The following is a 22,534-nucleotide window of genomic DNA, read 5'->3' as shown; positions in this document are numbered from 1 at the left end:
TTTCTTTATTTTTAACTTGATAAAATGCAATGATGTAAAAAGTTAAATAAGCATGATACATTATACAGACATAAAAACCATACTTTTATGATACATTACATAAGCAGTTATTACTTTATATTATGATGAAATTTATAACATAAAGTAATATATATCCTATATATTTCGATATTATACAACAATATCAGATATTAATTAAAAAATAGCCCAGGCAAGACAAGGCAAGTTTATTCATATAGCACATTTCATACACTATGGTAGTTTAAAGTGCTTTACAAAGGAATTAAAATAATCACAAAATAAAAACAAGGAACATTAAAACAGTTATAAAATGAATTTAAAGAGTAAAAATATGACACATAGATCAATTTCTCATCATGGCAAAACACTGTTGTATCATATTTCACAACTGCTTGTTTTACTGTGAGATTTTCCCATGTTTTATTACTGTGTCGGTACTCTTTTGGTGCGTCTATAAGAAATCTATTTGACATCTCCAATAGATCCGATTTTTCCCTAAAATCATACAGGAAGAGCTCTAGGAACTCGAACATATTAATAACTAGAAAAACACATAATTAACAAATAACTGCAAAATAAATAGGTTTTAAAACCAATGCAAATTGGTTTTTAGGCATGCATTGTTTGAAGTTTGGATGCATTATCTGACATCTCTGGGTTCTGTGGATCTTCTAGATCTCTGGGTTCTGAGTTTGTTTCATATCCTGATGTTTTAGATGTGCTGTATTCATCACATTTCTGAAGCCAGCTCATCACCATTGCATTTGTACTTTGAATCATTTCACCTGTATGTGTCATGATGAATATGAAAAAATAAGTGGCAGAGAAGGAATTTTGACAGGTTATTAAACAGAAACAACTATTTTCCTTTAAGCAATGCAAATCTAATAACTCACCATGTGATGCTTCAGGATTCTGAATGTTCAACATCCCATCCATTATAATTGCTTCCCATCTTCTCACTTCTCTCCTTATCTTCTCCTTGAGTTCATCATTATCTGACACTAGAAGAGGAAGATGACACAGAAAAATGCTCAAAAATAACATTTATAGAAGTCCTTTGCTGTTTACTGCTATAATATCTCTATGGAAATTAGACAGAATTGGCAATTTACAATCTGGAGGTTGTCCTATGCTGTCGTCTTTACATCCACTGAAGTCCATCCCTAATTCTTCCAGCTTAGTTTTCATCTCTTTACGCCTGTTCTTCATCTCGTGGTACATTAATTCCTGTAACTGGGCAGTGCTCAGACTTATCTCCTCGTCGTGTTGTGTGTCAGACACATGAACGCTTTCTTCTGCGGCACATTGAGTTTTGAGACTGAACAGACTGTTTTCTGCCACCATCTCGTCGATCTTCTGGAGCAGCTCCGTGACTTGAGCTCGATTCTTGTCTGTGTTGTCAAACACATGATATCTGTTCCTGCATTTCTGGATCAGCCACTGAAGCGCTTCACCTTCACTCTCGATGTGCTGCTCGATCGATATGTCTGGAAACCTGTCGCCCCACGTGAACAGAACTATAGTGTGTCTCCAGACGTCTTCTCCAAGACTGGCCATATGTTCTGCAATGATTCTTTTCTGCTCGTTTTTGAATGAAGTATCGATAGGAATCGCCAAGATCAAGGCGTGAGGGAACTGCATGTGTTGTGATTGGCCCATGCTCTCCAGGGTTGTAGCCTGAGAAAACTTCGGGTTGAATTTAGACGAGAAAAACTTCCACCAGCTTGGGGTGTCCAACACCGTTATTTTTCTGCCATTTACATCACCTGTATAATTTGTGCCCGTTTCCGTTTGTACTCTTTCTGTTTGAAATATTTCGTTATTGAAGATGGTGTTTGCGGTTGCACTCTTCCCAGACAGAATCCAGCCCAGCAGAACGATCCTCAGTTTAGAGAGCGGAGCCACAGCTTCTTCTCCAGAAAAGCAAAAAAACAAAAAATAGAATTAGAATTTCAGAATTTTATTAGATGTTTAGTTTTTTTTTTTAGAACTTTAAACCAAGTTTTGATTGGATGTTTAAAAAAGTTTTTTTTTTTTTTTGGATGTTCAATTCCTTTTAGAACCTTTTGAAGAAAAAAAGTCTTAATTTTATTAGATGTTTAAAAACATTTTTAGTATTCATTTTTAATATATGATGATGAGCACTTTGTGATGCTTCAACTCATCCATAAAAAAAAAAAATTAATAGAGGGTATGCGCATGACGTCACCATCGGCCGGAGTGAATGCGCCCTTACAGAAAAACCACATGAGTTTCACATGTGCAAAAACACATGTGATCCCATGTGACAACGTGGACATGTGATTTTGCACATGTGAAATTTAACATGTGAAATATGTGGAACACATGTGCTTTGCACATGTTAAAGGTAATTTGCACATGGGAAACGTGTGGTTTTGGAACATTTTCATGTGAAACCCATGTATATTCCCATGTGAAACCCATGGGATTGCATGTGAAACCCATGTGATTACATGTGAAACCCATGGGATTGCATGTGAAACCCATGTGATTACATGTGAAACCCATGGGATGTGAAACCCATGTGAAACCCATGTGATTACATGTGAAACCCATGTGATTACATGTGAAACCCATGGGATTGCATGTGAAACCCATGTGATTACATGTGAAACCCATGGGATTGCATGTGAAACCCATGTGATTGCATGTGAAACCCATGTGATTACATGTGAAACCCATGGGATTGCATGTGAAACCCAAAATTCCCATGTGAAATCCATGAGCTTACATGTGAAACGTAAAATTCCCATGTGAAACATTTAATCACATGTGAAACCCATGAGATATCATGTGAAATGTAAAATATCTCATGTGAAACCCATAGAATGACATTTGAAACCCATCAACAATCCATGTTAAAGCTACACACCATGTAAACCTGTAACTTCATGTGAAATCCATGTAAAAATCATTAAGCAATATACCACAGAAAACGGTAGGCCTACCATGTTCTTGTGTAGGCTCTATAGCCTAATGTTTCCCAACATTAAAACAAATAATTCAAAAAAAAATTTTTTTCACTTTTTATTTCATTTCAAAATATGCAATACAAATTGAATGTTTAAAACAAACAAAGCAAAACCAAATTAAAATTATACATAAAAAGCCGCAAAAAACGCAGGTATACGCGCATGTGTGTGTGTGTGGTGTGCGTTTGTGAAAGTGTGTTGTCTCAGTCCTTTGTGTCTCCTGCAGCAGGCATCCTGTTTTGGGATAGAAAAAGATCAAAGATTAGGGCAGTGCAAACCATAGACTGTAAAAAAAAATATGGACGTAGTGTCCGTGACGTCACCCCGTAGGTTTCTGAAAAGCATTTTTATGGGGCTTAATAATTAATTATTATTCATTTGTAATGTTATTATGTCATTAAACGTTTTACGTAAATATGCTATGGAAATACATCTTGCTTAAACAACTGTATAAGACGAGTGGTGCGTCTCATTTATAAAAAAAACTATTGACAGTTTGTGATTAGATCACAATGTAGACTGAGGAATAAACTGAGTCATCAGTCCTCGCGCATGTCGGTTTCGCAAATGTGAACAGACCACATGGGGATCACACTTGGATGTTGGATCGTCTGAATATTACCTTTCTGCTCGTCTCCTCAGATCTTTTAACTTTTGTGCCATGCAGACCTTGATCTCAGTGCCTCCGATGCCTGGGTGCCTCTTTTTGACATGGTCTGTAAGAAATGAGATTGATTACATTAAAATTTGAAAACAAGTTTGACATGAAGTGACATAACTGTCAGATTCAAACTGTGCTTTCCGCGCTATGGCTGGCGCTGACGGACGCGCTCAGCGCTTGTCATATATAATAACTATTGATAAAAGATATTCAGACATGCTTACCAATTATTAGCTGCACCTTTTGTAGGTCAAGGCTCTTTTTTCACCAACAACCCCTTTTTTTCCGTTCATGCTGCCATCTCTTCGAAAGAGAAGATGGAGTCCATAAGAGTTCTGGTTAACTTTTTGTAGCCCTTACATCTTTGAGCATGATCCAAAGCAACTGGGTTCATTAAGTCAGTCACAGACTTGTTCTGCAAAGCAAAAAATAAAATAAAAAATAGAACATTTTCGTCAGGACAGAAACCGTGATCTTTTCAACGTTATTGCATATTAGGTGAGGTTTTCACTTTGGAGCTGTGAGTGTAAATTTTAGCATACAAGTATTTATTGTTCATGCTCGAGTCTTGATACTCTTTTACCTTCATATTCCAGAGTTTAGGGGTAAAATGCGAGAAATCTCCTTTAGTGGACTTGGATATGCTGGGCACTACTCACTGATCTATATAAATGACTTGATTGCTCATGACGTCATGTAAATTGAAGTCACCATATTCTATTGAATTAATAGGAAATCATCTGACTTTAATGAGTAAACATGACCTAACGAGTCAGTGTTTTTTATATTTGAATTCTATACATTCTTACCATGTAAACATCCAAAACATTTCTGATTATTATCAATGTTGAAAACAGTTGTGCTGATTAATGTGTTTGTGTAAACCATTGTAACAGTTTAAACCATTTTTTCCCCTCCAGGATTCATTGTTAAATAGACCACAAACATATGAAGGGTAGTTTACACTAATGTTCAAACATTTGGGGTCAATGATAGATTTAAAAATGAACAGAAAAAAAAGAAGAAATTCATATTTTTACTCAGCAAGGATGCATTAAATTGATCAAAAGAGAGAGTAAGGATTTCTGTTTCAAATAAATGCTGTTATTTTAACCTTTCTATTCATCAAATAATCCTGAAAAACACAAAAATATGAAGCAGCACAACTGTTTTCAACACTGATAATAATCATAAATGTTTTTTTGAGCATCAAATCGTCATATTAGAATAATTTATGAAGGATGATGTGAAGCTGTGATGCTGAAAATTCAGCTTTGATCATAGGAAGTAATTGCATTTTACAATATATTCACATAGAAAACAGTTTTTATTTATTTATATTATTTCACAATATTATTGTTTTTAATGTTTTTTGGTGAACATAAGAGAAAGAGACATAAACATTTGTACCAAGACAATTAGTGTATGTTTGACATTAGTGTATGTTTGGCGTTTTACTTACTAATCATATGGTTCATCAATAGTGCTTTAGAGATGAAGATCAGCTCCACTCCGCTCCGTTGAAGGGCATCAGCACTGAAGGATCTAAGAACACAACAAGCCATTTGTCACTGAGCCAACAATGCAATGCCAGGTTTATTGAAAGGAAAGAAGCTACAGCAGAGGTGAAATGCAGAAAAGAGAAAGAATTTAAAGAATATACAGAATATAATTTCTTAACTAGGATAACAGAATTTGTTTTTGGGTTTACTTATTCATTTAATTTTGCTCATACGGTGTAACTTCGTTTGGATGTCAAAACCTTCTTAAAATAAACAATTTAAAAAAACAAATTGAGAAATAAAATGAGGTTATTTAATGAGCTTCCTCGGCTCACCTGTGTCCTAACGTTACTTCTCCGGCAGCAGCTTTCTCCAGAAATGTTGAAGTCGTGGAGCTTTCTCTCTGTTATGGGTTATTTTGTTACTACTGAAATCACAGAACATTTTTTAATCAAAATGTGTTTAACGTTACCATTGAGCTAACGTTAGTTTCAGCCAATTTTCTTGCTCCTGAAAGTAACATCACCGATACGTTATGTTTACGTTTGTGTTAAATAAATTAGCTCACTTCCAAGTAAAACCTTTACAAAACCTCTCATCTACACATAAGAGGTGATTAAAAGCCCAAACTTTAATAAATAAAAGTTCAACCGAGTTAACATTACGTTAGCCTAGCTAGCTGCTACCTCTTCAGAAAACGGTTGAGATCCTAACGGACTTTTTCCGAAGACACTACACCATGTAAATTTTTAACAGAATCGTGTCAATTACAAGTAAGAGAAATGTCAAAAACAGTTGTGAGTATTATTCGTGTGATTTTAGAGACTAATCTCACCTGGAAAAAGCCGTGAAAAGTTTAAACAACATCGAGAGAGGGAGTTTTGTTGCTTACCAGTAGCAGTGGTCCCGCGCCGTTTCCATGGCAACTCTGCGCGCCGGCCGCTCCAGTGTTTGAAATACTCGAAAGTTCACGCGCACGGCATTGATTAAACCACGTCAAAATCATGCAGCACTTAAAATGAAAAGTTTAATATCCACTTTATTTTATTTGAAAACGTGCTTGCAGTAGCCTATTGATTATATCAAATATAATATACTGTTGATTATGTAAAATATATTTACAATATAGCTTTAGAAATGGTAAACAGTGTTGAAATAAAAGTATTGCAAAAACTCATTAAAAACTATACGTGTATATAAGTGTTAGTATATACACATGCATTATAAGCTTTATGTTCTATGCATTTTGTGTGAAAAAGGCTATTGAAGCTAAAAATGTACAGTATTTGTGACGTGGTAACATAATTCACATGTTAAAACCTATTACAACGTGCAAATATATTTCACATGAGCTCCACATTATTACCTATAACATGTTTTCCACATGTGCCACGTGTTCCATTAAGTTCACATGTGGTGACATGTTGTTCACATGTGTTCGAACATTACTGCATGTGGTGACATGTTGTTCACATGTGGTCGAACATTACTGCATGTGGTGACATGTTGTTCACATGTGGTGAAACATTGTTCACATGTGATGACATGTTGTTCATATGTGGTCACATGTGGGCATATGTGGTCACATGTGGTCACATGTGGGCACATGTGGAAAACATGTGATAACATGTGAAATTCATGTGTTTTTTCTGTAAGGGCGGTCACGCCCACAAGTGGCAAAAAGACTAATGCCGAGTTCAGACTGCACGATTTTAGCCCCGATTTTGGCTCGCCGACAGGTTTTGAGAAATCGCCGACAAATGCCCGAAATCACAGGCAAATCGGTGCTCGTTCACGCGAGTGACAATCACGCAGTGTGAATGAGCAAAGACGCGATCTGAGAGAATCGCCGACGGGTCGCCAACGCCCGTGAGATATTGGGCATGCTAAATATCTGGACCTGTCGGCGATTCACAATCCTGCTGTGTGAATGTGTTCTGACTGAAAACTACATCGGCGATGACCGACAGCCAATGAGAGAGCAAGATACAGGGAGGAGGAGGAGGAGTTATAGACCAGTATTTTAATAGATAGGCCTATATTTACAATTATATCAAACAGAAACAAAGCACAAACATTTGCATGACCAGCAGCAACAGCAGGACATTTGCAAAATTATTTATTTACCCCCAACTCTCTTTGCAAAACACAGTCCTTGCTCCCCTCGTCTTCCCAACCATTTCCTGCATAAACTGTTTATTATTTTTTTCCATTTTCGCTACAAATCAGTGCACAGACAATTTGTAGGCTATCATTTTTAATAACAAATTCAGTGTCGCGCGAGAACTCCGGTCTCACGCACGCGTGATCTTCCGTTATTTCCTATCACTTCACTTATCAGAAAGGAAAGTCCCAGGGATGTGGAAAGAATCAGTAGTGGTTCCAGTGGCAAAAGTCCCCTCTCCAAAGGTGCTGAATGACTGTCGTCCTGTGGCTCTGACATCTTTGGTGATGAAGGGTTTTGAGCGTATTGTGAGGAGGAGTCTGCTTTGTATGACTCAGAGCATGATTGATCCATTGCAGTTTGCATATCTACCAAGTAAGGGGGTTGAGGATGCCACAGCAACACTGCTGGACTTTATTACATTTAGAGGGCAAGAAGACACATGTACGCTTGTGTTTTGTTGATTTTTTATCTGCGTTCAACTGTATGCAGCCTAGAGGTCTTCACGGGTCCACTTGGATCCGAAAACCCGAGGTCCGACCCGAGACCCGAGCGGGTTCGGGTCCAAAACTCCGACGAGTGTCTCGGACACGGGTCGGGTTCGGTATTAGTGGCCTCGGGTCTCGGGTAATTTAAAATAAATATGCCTTTTCCAAATGGACCCGAGAAGACCCGAAATCTTTTAAACTATGTTGGGCATTTAAGAAAATTGCAGTATTTAAAACAACTCTATGACACCGTTCTCTCACTTTTTCTAAGTGAGAGAGCGAATCCGCGCTTAACGTGCAAATGGGCTATAAGCATAAGCACGGTTGCCTCCGCATTTATTTACTCAGCCGCTCGCTCCACATAAACCAACCCCTCCCTTTGCCAAGAAGAACTAGTGCGCCATCATGTGGATGGATGTTTGACTAAATGCAAGTATTTGAATTGTCGTTTAGCCAGGCCTGTCAATCAATTTTAAAAATACGCGACACTGTCAGAAAAGCATGGAGGCGATAACAGAAATTGCGAAAAATGTCAGGGAAAACGAATGGTGGTTCTAATCATCGTATGGTCCGGTAAATAACATTATGCCAAATTTTATAGGACGTAATGGGTTACAGTGATGTGTGATTGACATTTTAGCACTTCAGCGCGCTTACACTTGCGCGTCTATGTTATTAAGTGAAGAAACGCAGGGCTGCAGGCTGTGCACAATGTAAATGCCGTTTACGTTCGGGTCCAGTCGGGTTCTAAAGGAAATGGCGTCAGGTCGGGTCGGACTCGGGTCTAATTTTATCGGGTCTGTCTCGGGTCGGGTTTTTCTTTAAAAAAAAATAATTTATGCACGTCGGGTTCGGGTAAGTAGTGATTCGGGTCGGGTACAGTTTTTAGGACCCGAGAAGACCTCTACAGCCCCATATTCTTGCTCAGAGACTATTGCAATTTCCTAATATTGACCCTGGTACAATATGCTGGCTGGTTGATTTCCTAACTATGAGGTCACAGAGGACCCGGGTAAATAACACTTTATTTAAGGCCCTCATAGGTTCAACAGGGTCACCTCAAGGGTGTGTTCTGTCACCACTTTTATTTGTGCTCTACACCAATGACTGTCGGAGTACGGTTGAATCAAGGCATTTCATTAAGTATGCTGATGATTCTGTGATAATTAGTCTTCTGCAGGATCACGAGGAGGGCCATGGACCAGTGTTGGACCATTTTGTCTCATGGTGCAAGGACTCATATCTCCAACTCAATGTTTCTAAAACCAAAGATATGTGTATTGACTTTCGCCATAATCCTCCAACCACAGCTTCAACTTTGATTAATGGTATAGAGTTAGATGTGGTAAGACAATACAAGTATTTGGGCACCATTTTAGATGATAAATTGAACTTCGATACCAATACAGACTATATATGCAAAAAAGCTAATCAGAGACTTTTCTTTTTAAGAAAGTTGAATGGGTTTAACGTTGATAGAACCCTTCTGAAAGCTTTTTATTCATCTTTTGTTGAGTCAATTTTAACCTTTGCTATGATCTGCTGGTTTGGAAATTTGAGTGTAATTAACAAAAACAGATTGGGAAAAACTGTAAGCATATGTCGAAAGATAATTGGTACTGATCTGAACAGCATTGAGCATGTACAAGGCCAGAGCTACACAGAGGACAATGGCCATTTTAGCTAACAGTCACCCACTACACTTTGAGTTCTGCCTCCTACCATCAGGAAGGAGGTATACCTACCGAAAACGCGCCAGATCCAACAGATGTTTAAAATCATTTGTACCATTAGCTGTTGGGTTTCTCAACAATCTATAGGTATATGTTCTTATGTTTTTATCTATTTATTATCTCATGTTTTTATCTGTTTGTGTGTGAATGTGTATATGTTGGCTATCAGCTGTGAACTAAATTGCCCCTAGGGGACATTAAAGATATTTCAATTCAATTCAATTCTCGCGTTTGTTTGGTTGTGAAACGTAGTTTGCGGACCAGGCAGAAGTTGTCGGTGATTCGATTCTTTCTTTTGTAAAGTCATGCAGTGTGAAACCTCCTGTCGCCGATCCTTCGTGCAGTGTGAACACAGCAGCAACTGAATGTTACCCCAGATAGTCATGCAGTGTGAAAACAACAGTGACCCGATTATTTTGAAAATCGTGCAGTCTGAACTCGGCATAAGCGGCAGCATTTGTTTTCAGCGTGAATGCCGTGAAAAACACACAAAACACATCTAAAACGGGAAAGAGCTTTGCGATTGACTGTACAACTAGATTTGACCAGAAATCTGAGGTACTGTATATTTTTACAGACTGCAAAAAGCTACAGAACAGACTATAATCTGCATAATTGGATGTTTTTAAATAAACACTGACAAAAAAACTATACAAGTTTTAGGGCTGGACGGCGATATGATGATATACAGTATAACATTAATGTAAGTGATCACTCGGATTTAGACCTATCTATATTGTATTTATATATAACGTTTACAGGCAAATTTTCTTAATTTATTTCCCCGGCGTCGAAATCAGGCACATATAAATGTCAGGAAACACGATTCCTGGCTGCATGTCAATATCCATGGATCACTGGATCTTTGATAAGTTGTAAGGAACACTATATCGAGTCCATCTTTTAGTTTAAACTGATAATAGTTTGTTTTACTCGCGTTTTCGCAGTTTCCCCTATTAACTCCCTTCACGTAGCAGCTTTTTTGCCACTCAGTCCGGCTGAGGGCGGGGGGGCGTGTTCCGGCAGGAAAGTGACGTTAATGTAGCCTGGGAAAACCCAGACAACTTCCGGCAAATTTAGATTTGCTCTGAAAGTTAGTCTGGCAAAGAGCTCATTCAAGCCCATTTCCAATCCGCCGAAATCGCGGCACCAATCAGAAGCGTTGGGGCGGGCTTTACACGATGACGACAGCGCTGGGATTTTGAAGCAGATTTTGTAGCCTACATTACAAAGATGGATGCCGCCGTCGAACATCACTCGTTTGAATCAGCTATCGCGTCTGTTTTAAGCGATGTGAACGTTTCCTTTTAGTTAAAAACCGAGCAAAGAACAACACTCGGAGATGTTTCTCCGCCGCTCTGCATACGTCATCTCCTTCATCGCTCTGATTGGGTTTAGGTCTATCCGCGACGTCCATTGGTGACGCCCCTCTGGAAATGATTTGTCTATGACGCTTTGCCAGACCATAACTCAGTTACAACTGAGAATGGTCTGGTTTTAACCAGGCTAACGTTAATGCATTCCCTCTATTAAAAGTAAATGTTTTAAATTAAAAGTTATGCAAAGAAATATATTTTATAAAATAAAATAAAAATTCACTTAATATTTCTATTCAAAACTAATGAGAATCACATTAGAGGAGTAATTATCATAGACATCGATAGACGCCCTATCGACCGCTACTGCCTACTGGCGCGGACGAGCCGTGGGACCGCCATCTTAGACCGGTCACCCGCTCCGCTCAGTGTAATCTGTTTGGCAGGTGCAATGAGCTGTCAGCGCATTTAATTAATCATATCTCACTGAATACCGAACTGATTTTCACGCGGGGTTTTTTGCTGCAAAGGTCATACATGTAGCTACGATACAGGACACGTTGAATATGCTGCACAGTGCTCTGGCATACTGCTGCTATGCAGTACAAATAGGAGTATGACCGGTTTAAGATGGCGGCCGCATTTCTTGCGCCACAGCGGCCAATAGGGCGTCTAGCTCTATATGATGTCTATGGTAATTATGATCAGTTCAGAAATCGTCGGGTCAATCAAATTGCCAGGGCGGGCTTTATACGATGATGGACAGATGATCTGCAGTTACGTAATCATCACGCCATCAAACGTATTTCTTCCAAAAATGCTTTTCGTGTTTGCAAGTACTCCTCGAATCCTTAAATTCTTTTTGCAACACCGGCAAAGATTGTTAACACTTATTTTTTAAATACTTTTTCCAGAGTGCCTGCAGTTGAGTTCTGTTGACAATAATGCGTCGCTCAACATAGCCCATAGATATATATACACTAGACTAGATCATATGTCACCTTGGAGTTCTAAGCATGCGTCAAAACCGCCGCCATCTTGAAACAGGCGTCTTTTCATAGGAAGTAGCGGTAACAGTGCCAGACTTTTATGCTGCGTATGAATGTTCACACGAACAAAATCTAAAAACCAGACAGCAAGGGATTACATTTCACAAGAATGTGAAATTTTGTTAAAAAAAATATTTCTCTGGACTCAATGATAAATACATGTCTAACCATTGTAACGAACCAAAAAAGCTAGAAAATCGCATTCATGATGATTTATGGTGATTTTATTTCCGTTAGACCTTTTTCTACATTGACGCTGATGCGCTCCTGTTCCATGATGGCGGCTCTATTGACGCATTCATTCCAATGAACTGCCGTAGCCAAGGTGACATCTAGTGTATATATCTATGAACATAGATATCATATAGAGACTAGATGCCCTATTGGCCGCTGGAAACCGAGAAATCCGGCCGCCATCTTGAACCGGTCGTATTCCTAGTTTCGTTGCGTGGCAGCAGATAAGATGCCAGAGCATTGTGGAGCATTTTCCTGTTCTAGTCGTCGGACCATCGAAAATAGGGCTTTTCACAAGTAAGTCTTAACATTACCGTACTATTGGTTGTATTTTGTGAATAGAATATTACCAGATAATCAATAAGGAGCAAGGATATTTGCTATTACTGTACTGAAATCGTTGTGAAATGCTGTTTACTGCATCAGCCGGTGTTCACCCGGCATGGAGAGTTGGGGTAACTGTTAAAGTAGTAATTACAAGAGCTTCTAGGTTATCAGATAAGCATTCAACTGCCCTGTTGTATGTTATTTGTGTTTGCGCATGTAACAGGAGACCAGTTACACGCACATGATATCAGGAAGCAATGTAAATACAAGCATTACAGCGATGCGCAAATTGAGTTACCCCTCCAACTTCTAGTTTTATTGATAACCTATATCTTATCACATGCGATTTGGCTATTGATATTACAGAAGTCCTGTGGTAAAATTACATTATTAACTTACTCCATCTACCCTTGTAAAGTTAATCCGAATACAGCTTTAGTCTCGACATTTTCCCCTCCCACATCCACATACAATAAAAAAGGTATAGGCTTAATGTTGTCCGAATTTAATTTTTAGAAATTACTGATGCAAACACGTTGAAAAGCTTCTTCTCAATTTTTATTACAGGTGGCTGCGTTCGGTGGATTCGGTGGCTGCGTTATGTGTGTGTTTGTGTGTGTGTTTGTGTGTGTGTGTGTGTGTCTGTTCGTGTGTATGTGCGTGTCACAAATCATAAATTGTTTCTTCAACTTATTAAAATATCTTATTTTACTGCAACTATCTGTTTCTGCTTCTTTATTATATTTATAGTGTGTGATTTATAAAATACATTATATCCTTCATCACACATATTGTGTCTGGTCACTTTATATCTTATATCAGAATATTATATTACTGTTAAGCCTACTATGGATATTAAAATACGCCGAACCATGTGTCCTGTATCATAGCTACATGAATGACCTTTGCAGCAAAAAAAAACCGCGTGAAAATCGGTTCAGTATTCAGTGAGATATGATTAATTTAATGCGCTGACAGCTCATTTCACCTGCCATTCATATTACACTGAGCGGAGCGGATGACCGGTTTAAGATGGCGGCTCCAATTCTCGTCCGTGCCAATAGGCAGTAGCGGTCGATAGGGCGTCTACCTATATGATGTCTATGTCTATGAACATAGCCTACGTAACTTCCTGTGTTGCTCTGATTGGTTGTAGGTCTATCCAATTAGTGTAGTGCAGAGTTGTTTTTTTTTTTTACTGGTTCGGTTAAGACACGGTTAAGACACGCCTCATAATCAAAGCCCTATAAGACCTTATGTAGCCACGCCCCTTTTCAGCGCTGCGCTCGTTGTCTTTTGACTTCCGGTCTGTATTTTCACAGCGATCTTGCATGTATGAATGAACGGCTTGTAAAAAAATTCCCGGTCGACATTTGTTAAGACATCTGCTTTACAATGCTTATGATAAACATTACAATGCTCATGATAACTTTCGTTAACTCTACAATAAGTTAATCCACTTTACCAGCTAATTACTCGTCCTCGACAGCGATGCCATAGAAATATACAGAGCGACCGCAAAAACGGAAGTTCAAAGACAATATTCTAAAGATGACGGCGCGCTTGTTTCTCTGGTGCATAAGGTCTAGAGCATCACAGTCCCGCCCACAGCCCGAGAGAGCTTTGGTGCCGGAAGTAAATTTCCCATTCATTTCTCCCATTGACGTTTTGGAAAATCCGTATCTAAAGAGTTTTAGAGCATGTCTGAGGATAACCAGCTACGGCTGAACTCATAAGCATACAACATATCATTTCGAGTGAAAAAACGAAGAGAAAATCCAAAAAAAGTCAAAGGTACAAGACTGTGTACATATTTTCATTTCCGAGCGAAGGAACTACTCATCCCATGAACCACCGCGCCTCACTGAAGTCGACTAAAGCCACAACCGAGCCTTTTTTTTTTGAGCGACTTCCAAATCTGACGACAGCCACGTGAACCCTTCTCCTCCAGTGAACTTTATATAGTGAATGTGCAGGGAAACTCCTTTTCCTCGATTTACTGAAGCTTATATGTAAAACGCATTTGCAGCTGCACCGCTAACACATTGAGCATCACACACCTCTGACGTGCGACCAATGAACTAGCCCTACGTCATACACGATCTCCAGTCTTCACGGACCTTCGCGGGGTTTAACCAAGGGGGTAATCCATTAGCCGGAAGTTGAAGCCTCGCAGGAGCCGCCATTGTAGCAGACCATCACCTGCTGTTAGCATCCCATTGACTCCCATTCATTTTGGGGCCACTTTGACAGCGAATAACTTTACATCTGAGGCGTCCAAAGACTTCATTTGTCCATTATTTATTTCTAAAGAAACACGACAATGTATAAAATGTTCCATTACTTTGTATCTTACGTTACGGCCCCGTAGAAGCCGTTTTTTTAAAAATAGGCTAAAGATTGCGTCATAACCACGGGACTTTCTGTCGCACAATAGAGACATTACCGTATAGACAGGAGGAGAAGCTCGCTGGCAATCTTTAACTGTCTATGAGGCAATCAGGAGGACATGGAGGCACAAAGTCAAGGTAGAAGCCCATAAATAGAGAGTCTATAAAAGCAATGGGACAAAATATTTCAACAACGTTTTTGAGGAATTAGGTGATTCAGATTTGTCTTGGCACAGCTACTAGAAGATTTTCAACTGCCAGACTGTCGTCACGCTCAGTTTGAGCCTGCGCAGTCGCTCAGCCTCAGACAGGAAGTGCAATAATCGGGCTTCAGTCTTCTCCGTTGAAATCAATGGGGTCGCTCTGTCCATTTCTTTTACTGTCTATGGGTTTAACCAGACAGTAGGCTTTATGCCGAGCGTCACGTGACCAAACCGGAAAACAGGTCTCATTGCATCCGCTTGTCAGAGAAAGTGTTAACGGCCGTAAGAACTAACTACGATATCTATGGAATTTTAAGGTAATCAGATAACCTACTAAGTTCACTTTGTTATTGGTGTTTTATGCTATTTAAATATCTAAACGTTAGTGTGAAGAAGAAAAATTAAAAAACTTTTAAATATCAATCTGCACATGCGAGGGACATTGGTTATGCTCATTTTTGCTTGCTCCTTTTAAGTTATCTTGAGTAAAACCGCAAAAAATTTCATGAAGCACATACAAAAGACCTGAATCGGAAGCGATGTGATCTGTTTTCCGGCTTGGTCACGTGACGCTCGGCATAAAGCCTGTTACACGACTTCCACCAATCAGATGCATCACTGTGGGATTGTGGGATTGTTCAGGATTGTGGGTAATGAAGTACTTATCCAAGACATCGCGAATAAAAGGCATTTATCTTAAAACAAGGTTAGTGCCCCATGAACTTTTGGCATTTATATGAGCATATACAATCGCTTAGTACAGCCGTAGCTGGTTTTAAGTCTACCATGTATGGTTACGTTTTTATGGCTTATACCCCAACTGTCAATGGAGAAATTGTATTGAATTCTTACTTCCGGCACCGGCTGTGGGCGGGACTGTGATTTGCACACAAACTGAATACCAACCGCATCTTTCAGACACCATTTTTTTAGCTCAACTGTCATAGAATGGAAAACACAGGATTTTGGGATATGAAAGGCAGCGAGGGGAAACATCTATTGTTCAGGTGAAGGAATCTCAGGAGACGTGAGGTGAAGCTTGGATTGGGACGTGCCTTGATGCTTTCCGTCCTTGGATTGCATCCTCCGAAAGCAGCATTTTTAAGTTTTTTGGATGCAGCTTATGAATGGGAGAAAAAGTGGATTCACGCCATGTTTTTTATTGTATGACAGAGTGCGAGCAGGACAAAATTCTCTGATTGTGGTCCAAAAAAGAAAGAAGGGAATACGGCATTAGAACAACACCAGGGTGAGTAAATGAGACGTAGTAATTTTCTTTTTAGGGTGAACTGTATATTTTAAGGGCCGTACAATTATAACACCACGTCATTTCACACTGTACACGTTTGGCAACACAATCAACAGCACAAAAGCGGTGCTAAATTAGAAGTGTGTTTACCCAGGATTAAAAGCGGGGTTTAGAACGACAATAACACGGGGTTAAGCAGTGTTAAAAGCCCTTAAGATAGAAAAACTTTTGACTTGTGTGCATATATGTGGTTTATACTTACCCATTTCTTTCAGCAGATCTCTTTTATCCTGCAACTTTTTTTGTCTTGCTTCTGCTCTTTCTTCATTTTCTTTTCTCTTTCTCTTTATCTCTAGAAGCATGTCATCATGTGTTTCAAAATGCTTGCCATTGTTCGCTGCCACAACATCATTAATCTTGATAAGTAGTTCTTTGACTCCTTCGCTTTTGTTTTTGAAATCAAAGATATGATATTTGTCTCCACATCTCTGTATGATCTTCTGCAGATCTGGATTCTTCATGCGCTGATCACTGTATTTGTCCTTCAGGGAATGGGCTCGTGTGAAGAGCACTATAGTGTGTCTCCAGATCCTCTCACCAAACAGACTGAAGTGCTTCTCAATGCTGAGTCTGTTTTCTTCAGTGAACGGCAAACTGAGATTAATGACCAGTAGGAAGACGTGAGGTCCCGGTGGACACTGGAAGACACTGCAAACCAGTTCCTGTTTGACGACATCTGGGGAATCTTGCAAACCGAAATTCTCCCACCAGCACGGCGTGTTAATCAGAGTTATCCTCCGTCCGTTCGCTTCTCCGTCTTTCCTCACAGACTTCACAAAGTGTTTGTCAGACGCAACTTCACCACCGAAAATGCTGTTTATCACTGAGGCTTTGTCAGATTTCTGCCACCCCAGAACAACGGCTCTTACTTCTGTCAGAAAAAAAACATGACATCATTTTTATTTAATTTTATTGTGATTATTTTAATAAAGCAACATCTGAAAATAGTCTCGAAAAATATAGTTTCAAAAGGATGATTCACACTCAAAATTCAAAAAGTAAATTTTAGAAGTAAAATAAACAACTTAACTTTTTGATTGAGTTTTGATTCTTGTTTAAAATTAATTGTACTCTTAAAAATATGCTCTAAACATTAAACTGTCCGAATGAAATTTTTAGAAATGCATCTAAACAGTTAAATCAAATTTCAAGGTTGTTTTTCTTTCTTTTTTTAACTGCCATTCGTGTTTAAACATGTCTGGTTTCAGTTTAAGCTCATATGGTTTCATTAAAACATGCCAAGCAAAGTTTTCATGAAATAAAAACCTGTTAAAATAAATGCTCCGGAGACATAGTTAATTCTATACATGACACATTTAGGTAAGTTTATAGGTAAAGAATGTATTTTTGTATATCTATATGGGTTAAAAATCAAAAGCAAATGACACTTTGACATCTTAAACTTCTTACCTTCTTCCATCTGCTCTGCCTCCTTTTTTTTATCCAAACAAAAATCTGTAAAAAACTAGCGGAAACTATGGGTGGAAATCATACAAGTAAAAAACTAGAGCAAAAATTCAAACTACGAGCTAGAAAAATAAAAATAAAATGTACAAGTAGGCCTACATATGCGCTTGACATTCAGGTGCTCATAGGCTAATGTAAGTGCGTCTTAAACCTGTGTCTTACAACATGAAACCAGAAAATCAGGTATGATCAGTCATGTGGTGAAACAAGAGGAATGATCATTTGATTGGAAGATAACAACTCCCTGAAACCCGAACTGCGTTTTCATATATTCCCCATATAAATCTCAGAAATGAACATCAAACCAGCTAATGCTGTATCTATATGATAGGCAGAATAATAATAATACATTCTCCCTAATATCAATAAATGAGAGCAGGTTCACAGAAAATGTGAAAATTTTTCTCATCAACAAGTTCTGACGGAACATTTTCTTTGATTTAACTGACAGCTAAATAATTTTTAGTTTAATCTGTTATCATTAAAGCTTTCCTTTTATTCAAAGTTGAAAGTGAGTAAACCCTTGGATATTTTACATGTTTACATGGTCATTACAGTCATGCAGCAGCCTGCATATCACAACACAGAATCACGTCATAGGTTATGAATGCTGCTAATATGCATTTCAGCGCACGACACAATCAGAGCTGGTTTTCATTTCTCATTATTCCATTCCAAACAGGAAATAAAATGATGAAAAAGTACACGGACCCTAATGTCTTCATGATTGTAATATCTTCTTTTTCTTCTTTTTAAATCTTCTAAAATGATCTTCAGCACATGTTTTTCATGTAGTATTTATCTACAACCAAATACAAATGCAATATATAATCTTTATCAAGACATGAACACAACTCTCTCTGTCTCTCTCTTCCGGTGGTGTTGTCGAATATAATTTTTTCTTACTAATTTACAATAACAGCATTTTTTTCTTTTTTTTCCTTTTTTTTATACCATCCCATTTTAGTTTATTTCTAGGTTTCAATTTGACTTTGAACCGCAGACAAAACAATCTACAATATTTGTATTAGCTACAGTGTATTAAAGAGGTTAGGCTATTATATGAAAGAATTGTCAATCGCTTTTTTAATTGCCAATATGTGAACAGCTTTTAAAGGTGCTCTAAGCGATGTCACACGTTTTTTGGGCCACAACATTTTTTGTCACATACAGCAAACATCTCCTCACTATCCACTGGCTGCCTGTCCCCTGAACACACTGTAAAAAGACGCGGTCTCTGCAGACACCCCAGGCTCCACACACGGCAACAAAAACAAACTGGGCAAACCCGCACCACGAAACATCACAAACTGTTCTAGCCAATAACCGACAAGAAGGACTTGGGGGTGGGGTTTGGGGGGTTAGTGTGTGGATAAGGAGGGTCTAGCTAGCCTCCAGAGCCCCTTTCACACAAAAAAAGCCCCTTTCTACCCCTTTTCCACCAAAAAAGAACTGATTCGGAACTGGTGCTGGTTCAAAGTTGGTTCAACTTGCGAACCTTCTCAGAACCTGTTTGTTTTTCCACTGACTAGAGAGCCCAACGAACGACATCGTTAAGTCACTGTGTACGTCGCCATACGTCTTAGAAACGCTTGCGCCAACTTCAAGCATAACAATTACAATCGCGGACTACATCGTCTTTCTACAAATGGGATCTCCCAGTCACGTGACCCCTAGCCGCGTGTCAGCCATTTTGACGGAATACATCCGTCCGTTGATCAGTGCAATGGATCTTTTATTAGGGGTGGGCCACCCCTAATAATAGATCCTTTGCCGTGGGTAATATATATTATTAGTATAATTATTTGTATAATTAGCCTAAATATTGCAATACTTTGCGCTACAGTATTGATATAATTGCATGCGCAAAATTATGGCGCAAAATATCTCGATACTGAACAGAATCGATTTTTTTCCCTACCAATATTAGCGCAGCGGCCGTCAGCTAACTCTTCACGTCATGTCATTGCACGTATTATTAGCACCACAAAAATAATATACAAGAGGAAGATAAAGGAATTAGGAATCATAGATCCATATTGTAACGAATCGTCAGGAATGACATGAAGAGCGAATCCAAATGCAAGCACTTTAATTATCCAACAAACAGGTAATCCAGGGTAAGGTCAGAACAAGGTACTCAGAACACAGACTACAAGCAACATTCAACAACAACCGACAGCAAACAACTGAAACACAGGGGTTTAAATACACAGACAAACAAGCTAAACAAGATAACAAGGGGGCGTGGTTAATCAGAAACACATGGGGAGACTAATCAACAAAACGGGGAACAGCGGAACATGAAACAAGACACATGGCAGGATAACATGACAAACAGGGAATCACATGACAGACAAGAACAAGGAACAAAACACAAAACCCACACCGTGACATAGCCCCCCCCCTATGGGCGGCTCCCGACGCCCCTCAAAACAAATACACTAAAGTTCATGAGGGTGGTGAAGTGGAGGCGGCTTTGGGGGAGGGATGGAGGGCCAGGTTCGTGCAGGGGAATGGGTCGTGAAGCGTGGGTGACCAGGGCGGAGCGGGCGACCCCTCGGGCGGCCACGGCGGTGAAGACCCCTCGGGCGGCCACGGCGGTGAAGACCCCTCGGGCGGCCACGGCGGTGAAGACCCCTCGGGCGGCCACGGCGGTGAAGACCCCTCGGGCGGCCACGGCGGTGAAGACCCCTCGGGCGGCCACGGCGGTGAAGACCCCTCGGGCGGCCACGGCGGTGAAGACCCCTCGGGCGGCCACGGCGGTGAACAGGCCCGGATTGGCTAATCGGGAGCACCGGGAGAGTTCCCGGTGGGCCGATCTGTTTCATTGGCCAGGAGGGCCGGTGTTGTCATGGCACTGGGTTAAATGCTTTAGGCTCCAGTCACAGCTTTCTGAGTGTATATTTTTCTGAGTGTATAATGAACGTTGTGAAATAATTGCCTAATATTAACTCTAATTTGGTGCTGCAATGATTTGCATATCGCGACGATAACCGACCTCATAATCTGAGCTGCTTCCGTATTCAAACACCGCTCGTCGGCAATGGCAAAATGTTTGAGATGACCGATCAAAGCAAGCGGGATTTATGTTCACAGAAGCGCGAGCCGCGGCCGCGAGCGAATCCAAACGCGACGCTTCACGAGATAAGATGCAAGTGGCTAAACTAAACAGCTGTTTTAATTACGAAAGAAGTTTTTAACGACCGAAAGAAATAATCAGTTTGTGAAGACTGTATCAATCAAAACTCAGCTTCGGGAAGGGGAGATTTACAGGTAACCTAAAGATAAAGAGACTGAGAGAAGATGAGAAATGAGAGCAGACAGAGGAATAGCCTAGCCTATTGCATAGGCCTACTGTGCCCAGAATGAGAATAACTTTATTACAATGGATTCCTATTTAACACAGACATACATATGTTCTTTGCCAATGATGATCAGCAGTGTAAAAATAAACTCAATTTAACAACACAAGCACATATATAATATATTGCCATTGTTATTGTATAAATATATATATTTGTATACCTCGAATGTGTTTATATTTCCCCAAATCAGCACTGGGACTTTTCACTGTTTGTATTAGGCCTACTTCACTTGTCTGGGTGGGCATATGCCCCCGAACCCCCTAGCAAGATCACTTTTCGGAACTCTGTATTTATAAAACCCTGTATACAGCTATTGCTGAATAGAAATGTATATATTTTTTAAATACAATGAATAACAAGGCTGTACAGAACACTGCACTATTGCAGGCTTATTTAGTGAGGTTTCAATGACATTATTTTAATATAGTCAGACGGGAACTAAAGTGGGCCGGTCTAAGGCAAACTCCAGGGCTGAAAATGAGTCCCAATCCGGCCCTGGCGGTGAAGACCCCTCGGGCGGCCACGGCGGTGAAGAGGGCTTTAGGCGGAGCAGGACCAGCGGTGAAGAGGGCTTTAGGCTGGGCAGGACCAGCCGTGAAGAGGGCTCTGAGCTAAGCGGAACCAGAGGCGAAGGAAACTCTGGGCTGGACAGGACTGGCGCAGTGGGCTCTGGCGCAGGATCAACGGCCCCTGGCGCAGGATCAGCGGCCCCTGGCGCAGGATCAGCGGCCCCTGGCGCAGGATCAGCGGCCCCTGGCGCAGGATCAGCGGCCCCTGGCGCAGGCGCAGCGGCCCCTGGCGCAGGATCAGCGGCCCCTGGCGCAGGATCAGCGGCCCCTGGCGCAGGATCAGCGGCCCCTGGCGCAGGATCAGCGGCCCCTGGCGCAGGATCAGCGGCCCCTGGCGCAGGATCAGCGGCCCCTGGCGCAGGATCAGCGGCCCCTGGCGCAGGATCAGCGGCCCCTGGCGCAGGATCAGCGGCCTCTGGCGCAGGATCAGCGGCCTCTGGCGCAGGATCAGCGGACACCGGCTCAAGTGTGTGCGCAGCCCACACACACCACATGGCTGTGGCCATAATGGCCAGTGTTGCGGTCACTGAGGGCTCAGGCGGTGCATGCGTGGCGTGAACAGTCTCTGGCCGGGCAGACGTGATGTGAACAGTCTCTGGCTGGGCGTGGCTGACGTGAAGCTCTGGCTGGACGTGGCTGACGTGAAGCTCTGGCTGGACGGTCTCTGGCTGGACGGTCTCTGGCTGCACGGTCTCTGGCTGGACGGTCTCTGGCTGGACGGTCTCTGGCTGGACGGT

General features: G+C 40.6%; 1 protein-coding gene and 2 long non-coding RNA genes across 3 annotated transcripts; 1 reads left to right on the top strand and 2 right to left on the bottom strand.

Moving 5' to 3' along the window:
• Positions 1 to 481: 481 nt before the first annotated feature.
• Positions 482 to 1,158, bottom strand: LOC130071456 (uncharacterized). The gene is made up of 3 exons (XR_008804002.1): positions 1,137 to 1,158; positions 918 to 1,025; positions 482 to 806 (listed from the first exon to the last, which is right to left on the bottom strand). It is a non-coding gene; the product is annotated as an uncharacterized LOC130071456 (long non-coding RNA).
• Positions 1,159 to 1,165: 7 nt separating this feature from the next.
• On the bottom strand, positions 1,166 to 17,852 carry LOC130071442 (GTPase IMAP family member 8-like). Its single transcript, XM_056236278.1, has 4 exons — positions 17,804 to 17,852; positions 16,596 to 17,264; positions 1,244 to 1,937; positions 1,166 to 1,187 (listed from the first exon to the last, which is right to left on the bottom strand). Exons 1-4 carry the CDS (start codon positions 17,811 to 17,813, stop codon positions 1,166 to 1,168), a joined length of 1,395 nt encoding a protein of 464 aa, XP_056092253.1. The 5' UTR covers positions 17,814 to 17,852.
• LOC130071457 (uncharacterized) lies at positions 12,285 to 13,208 on the top strand. Its single transcript, XR_008804003.1, has 2 exons — positions 12,285 to 12,461; positions 13,059 to 13,208. It is a non-coding gene; the product is annotated as an uncharacterized LOC130071457 (long non-coding RNA).
• Positions 17,853 to 22,534: the final 4,682 nt, after the last annotated feature.

This window comes from Rhinichthys klamathensis, unplaced genomic scaffold (genome assembly GCF_029890125.1).
Source record: "Rhinichthys klamathensis goyatoka isolate OS25496 unplaced genomic scaffold, OSU_Roscu_1.1 h1tg000444l_1, whole genome shotgun sequence".
Taxonomy (NCBI): domain Eukaryota; kingdom Metazoa; phylum Chordata; class Actinopteri; order Cypriniformes; family Leuciscidae; genus Rhinichthys; species Rhinichthys klamathensis.
Note: the sequence above shows the minus strand (reverse complement) of the source record. Positions and strands in the feature narration are given on the sequence as shown.

Excerpts from the sequence above, each read along its gene's own strand:
- LOC130071442 (XM_056236278.1), bottom strand. Across the intron at positions 1,938-16,595 it reads AGATCTGCTGAAAGAAATGG|AAGAAGCTGTGGCTCCGCTC; the intron begins GTAAGTATAAAC and ends GCTTTTCTGGAG. Across the intron at positions 1,188-1,243 it reads GCCCAGTTACAGGAATTAAT|GGATGGACTTCAGTGGATGT; the intron begins GTACCACGAGAT and ends TGGAAGAATTAG.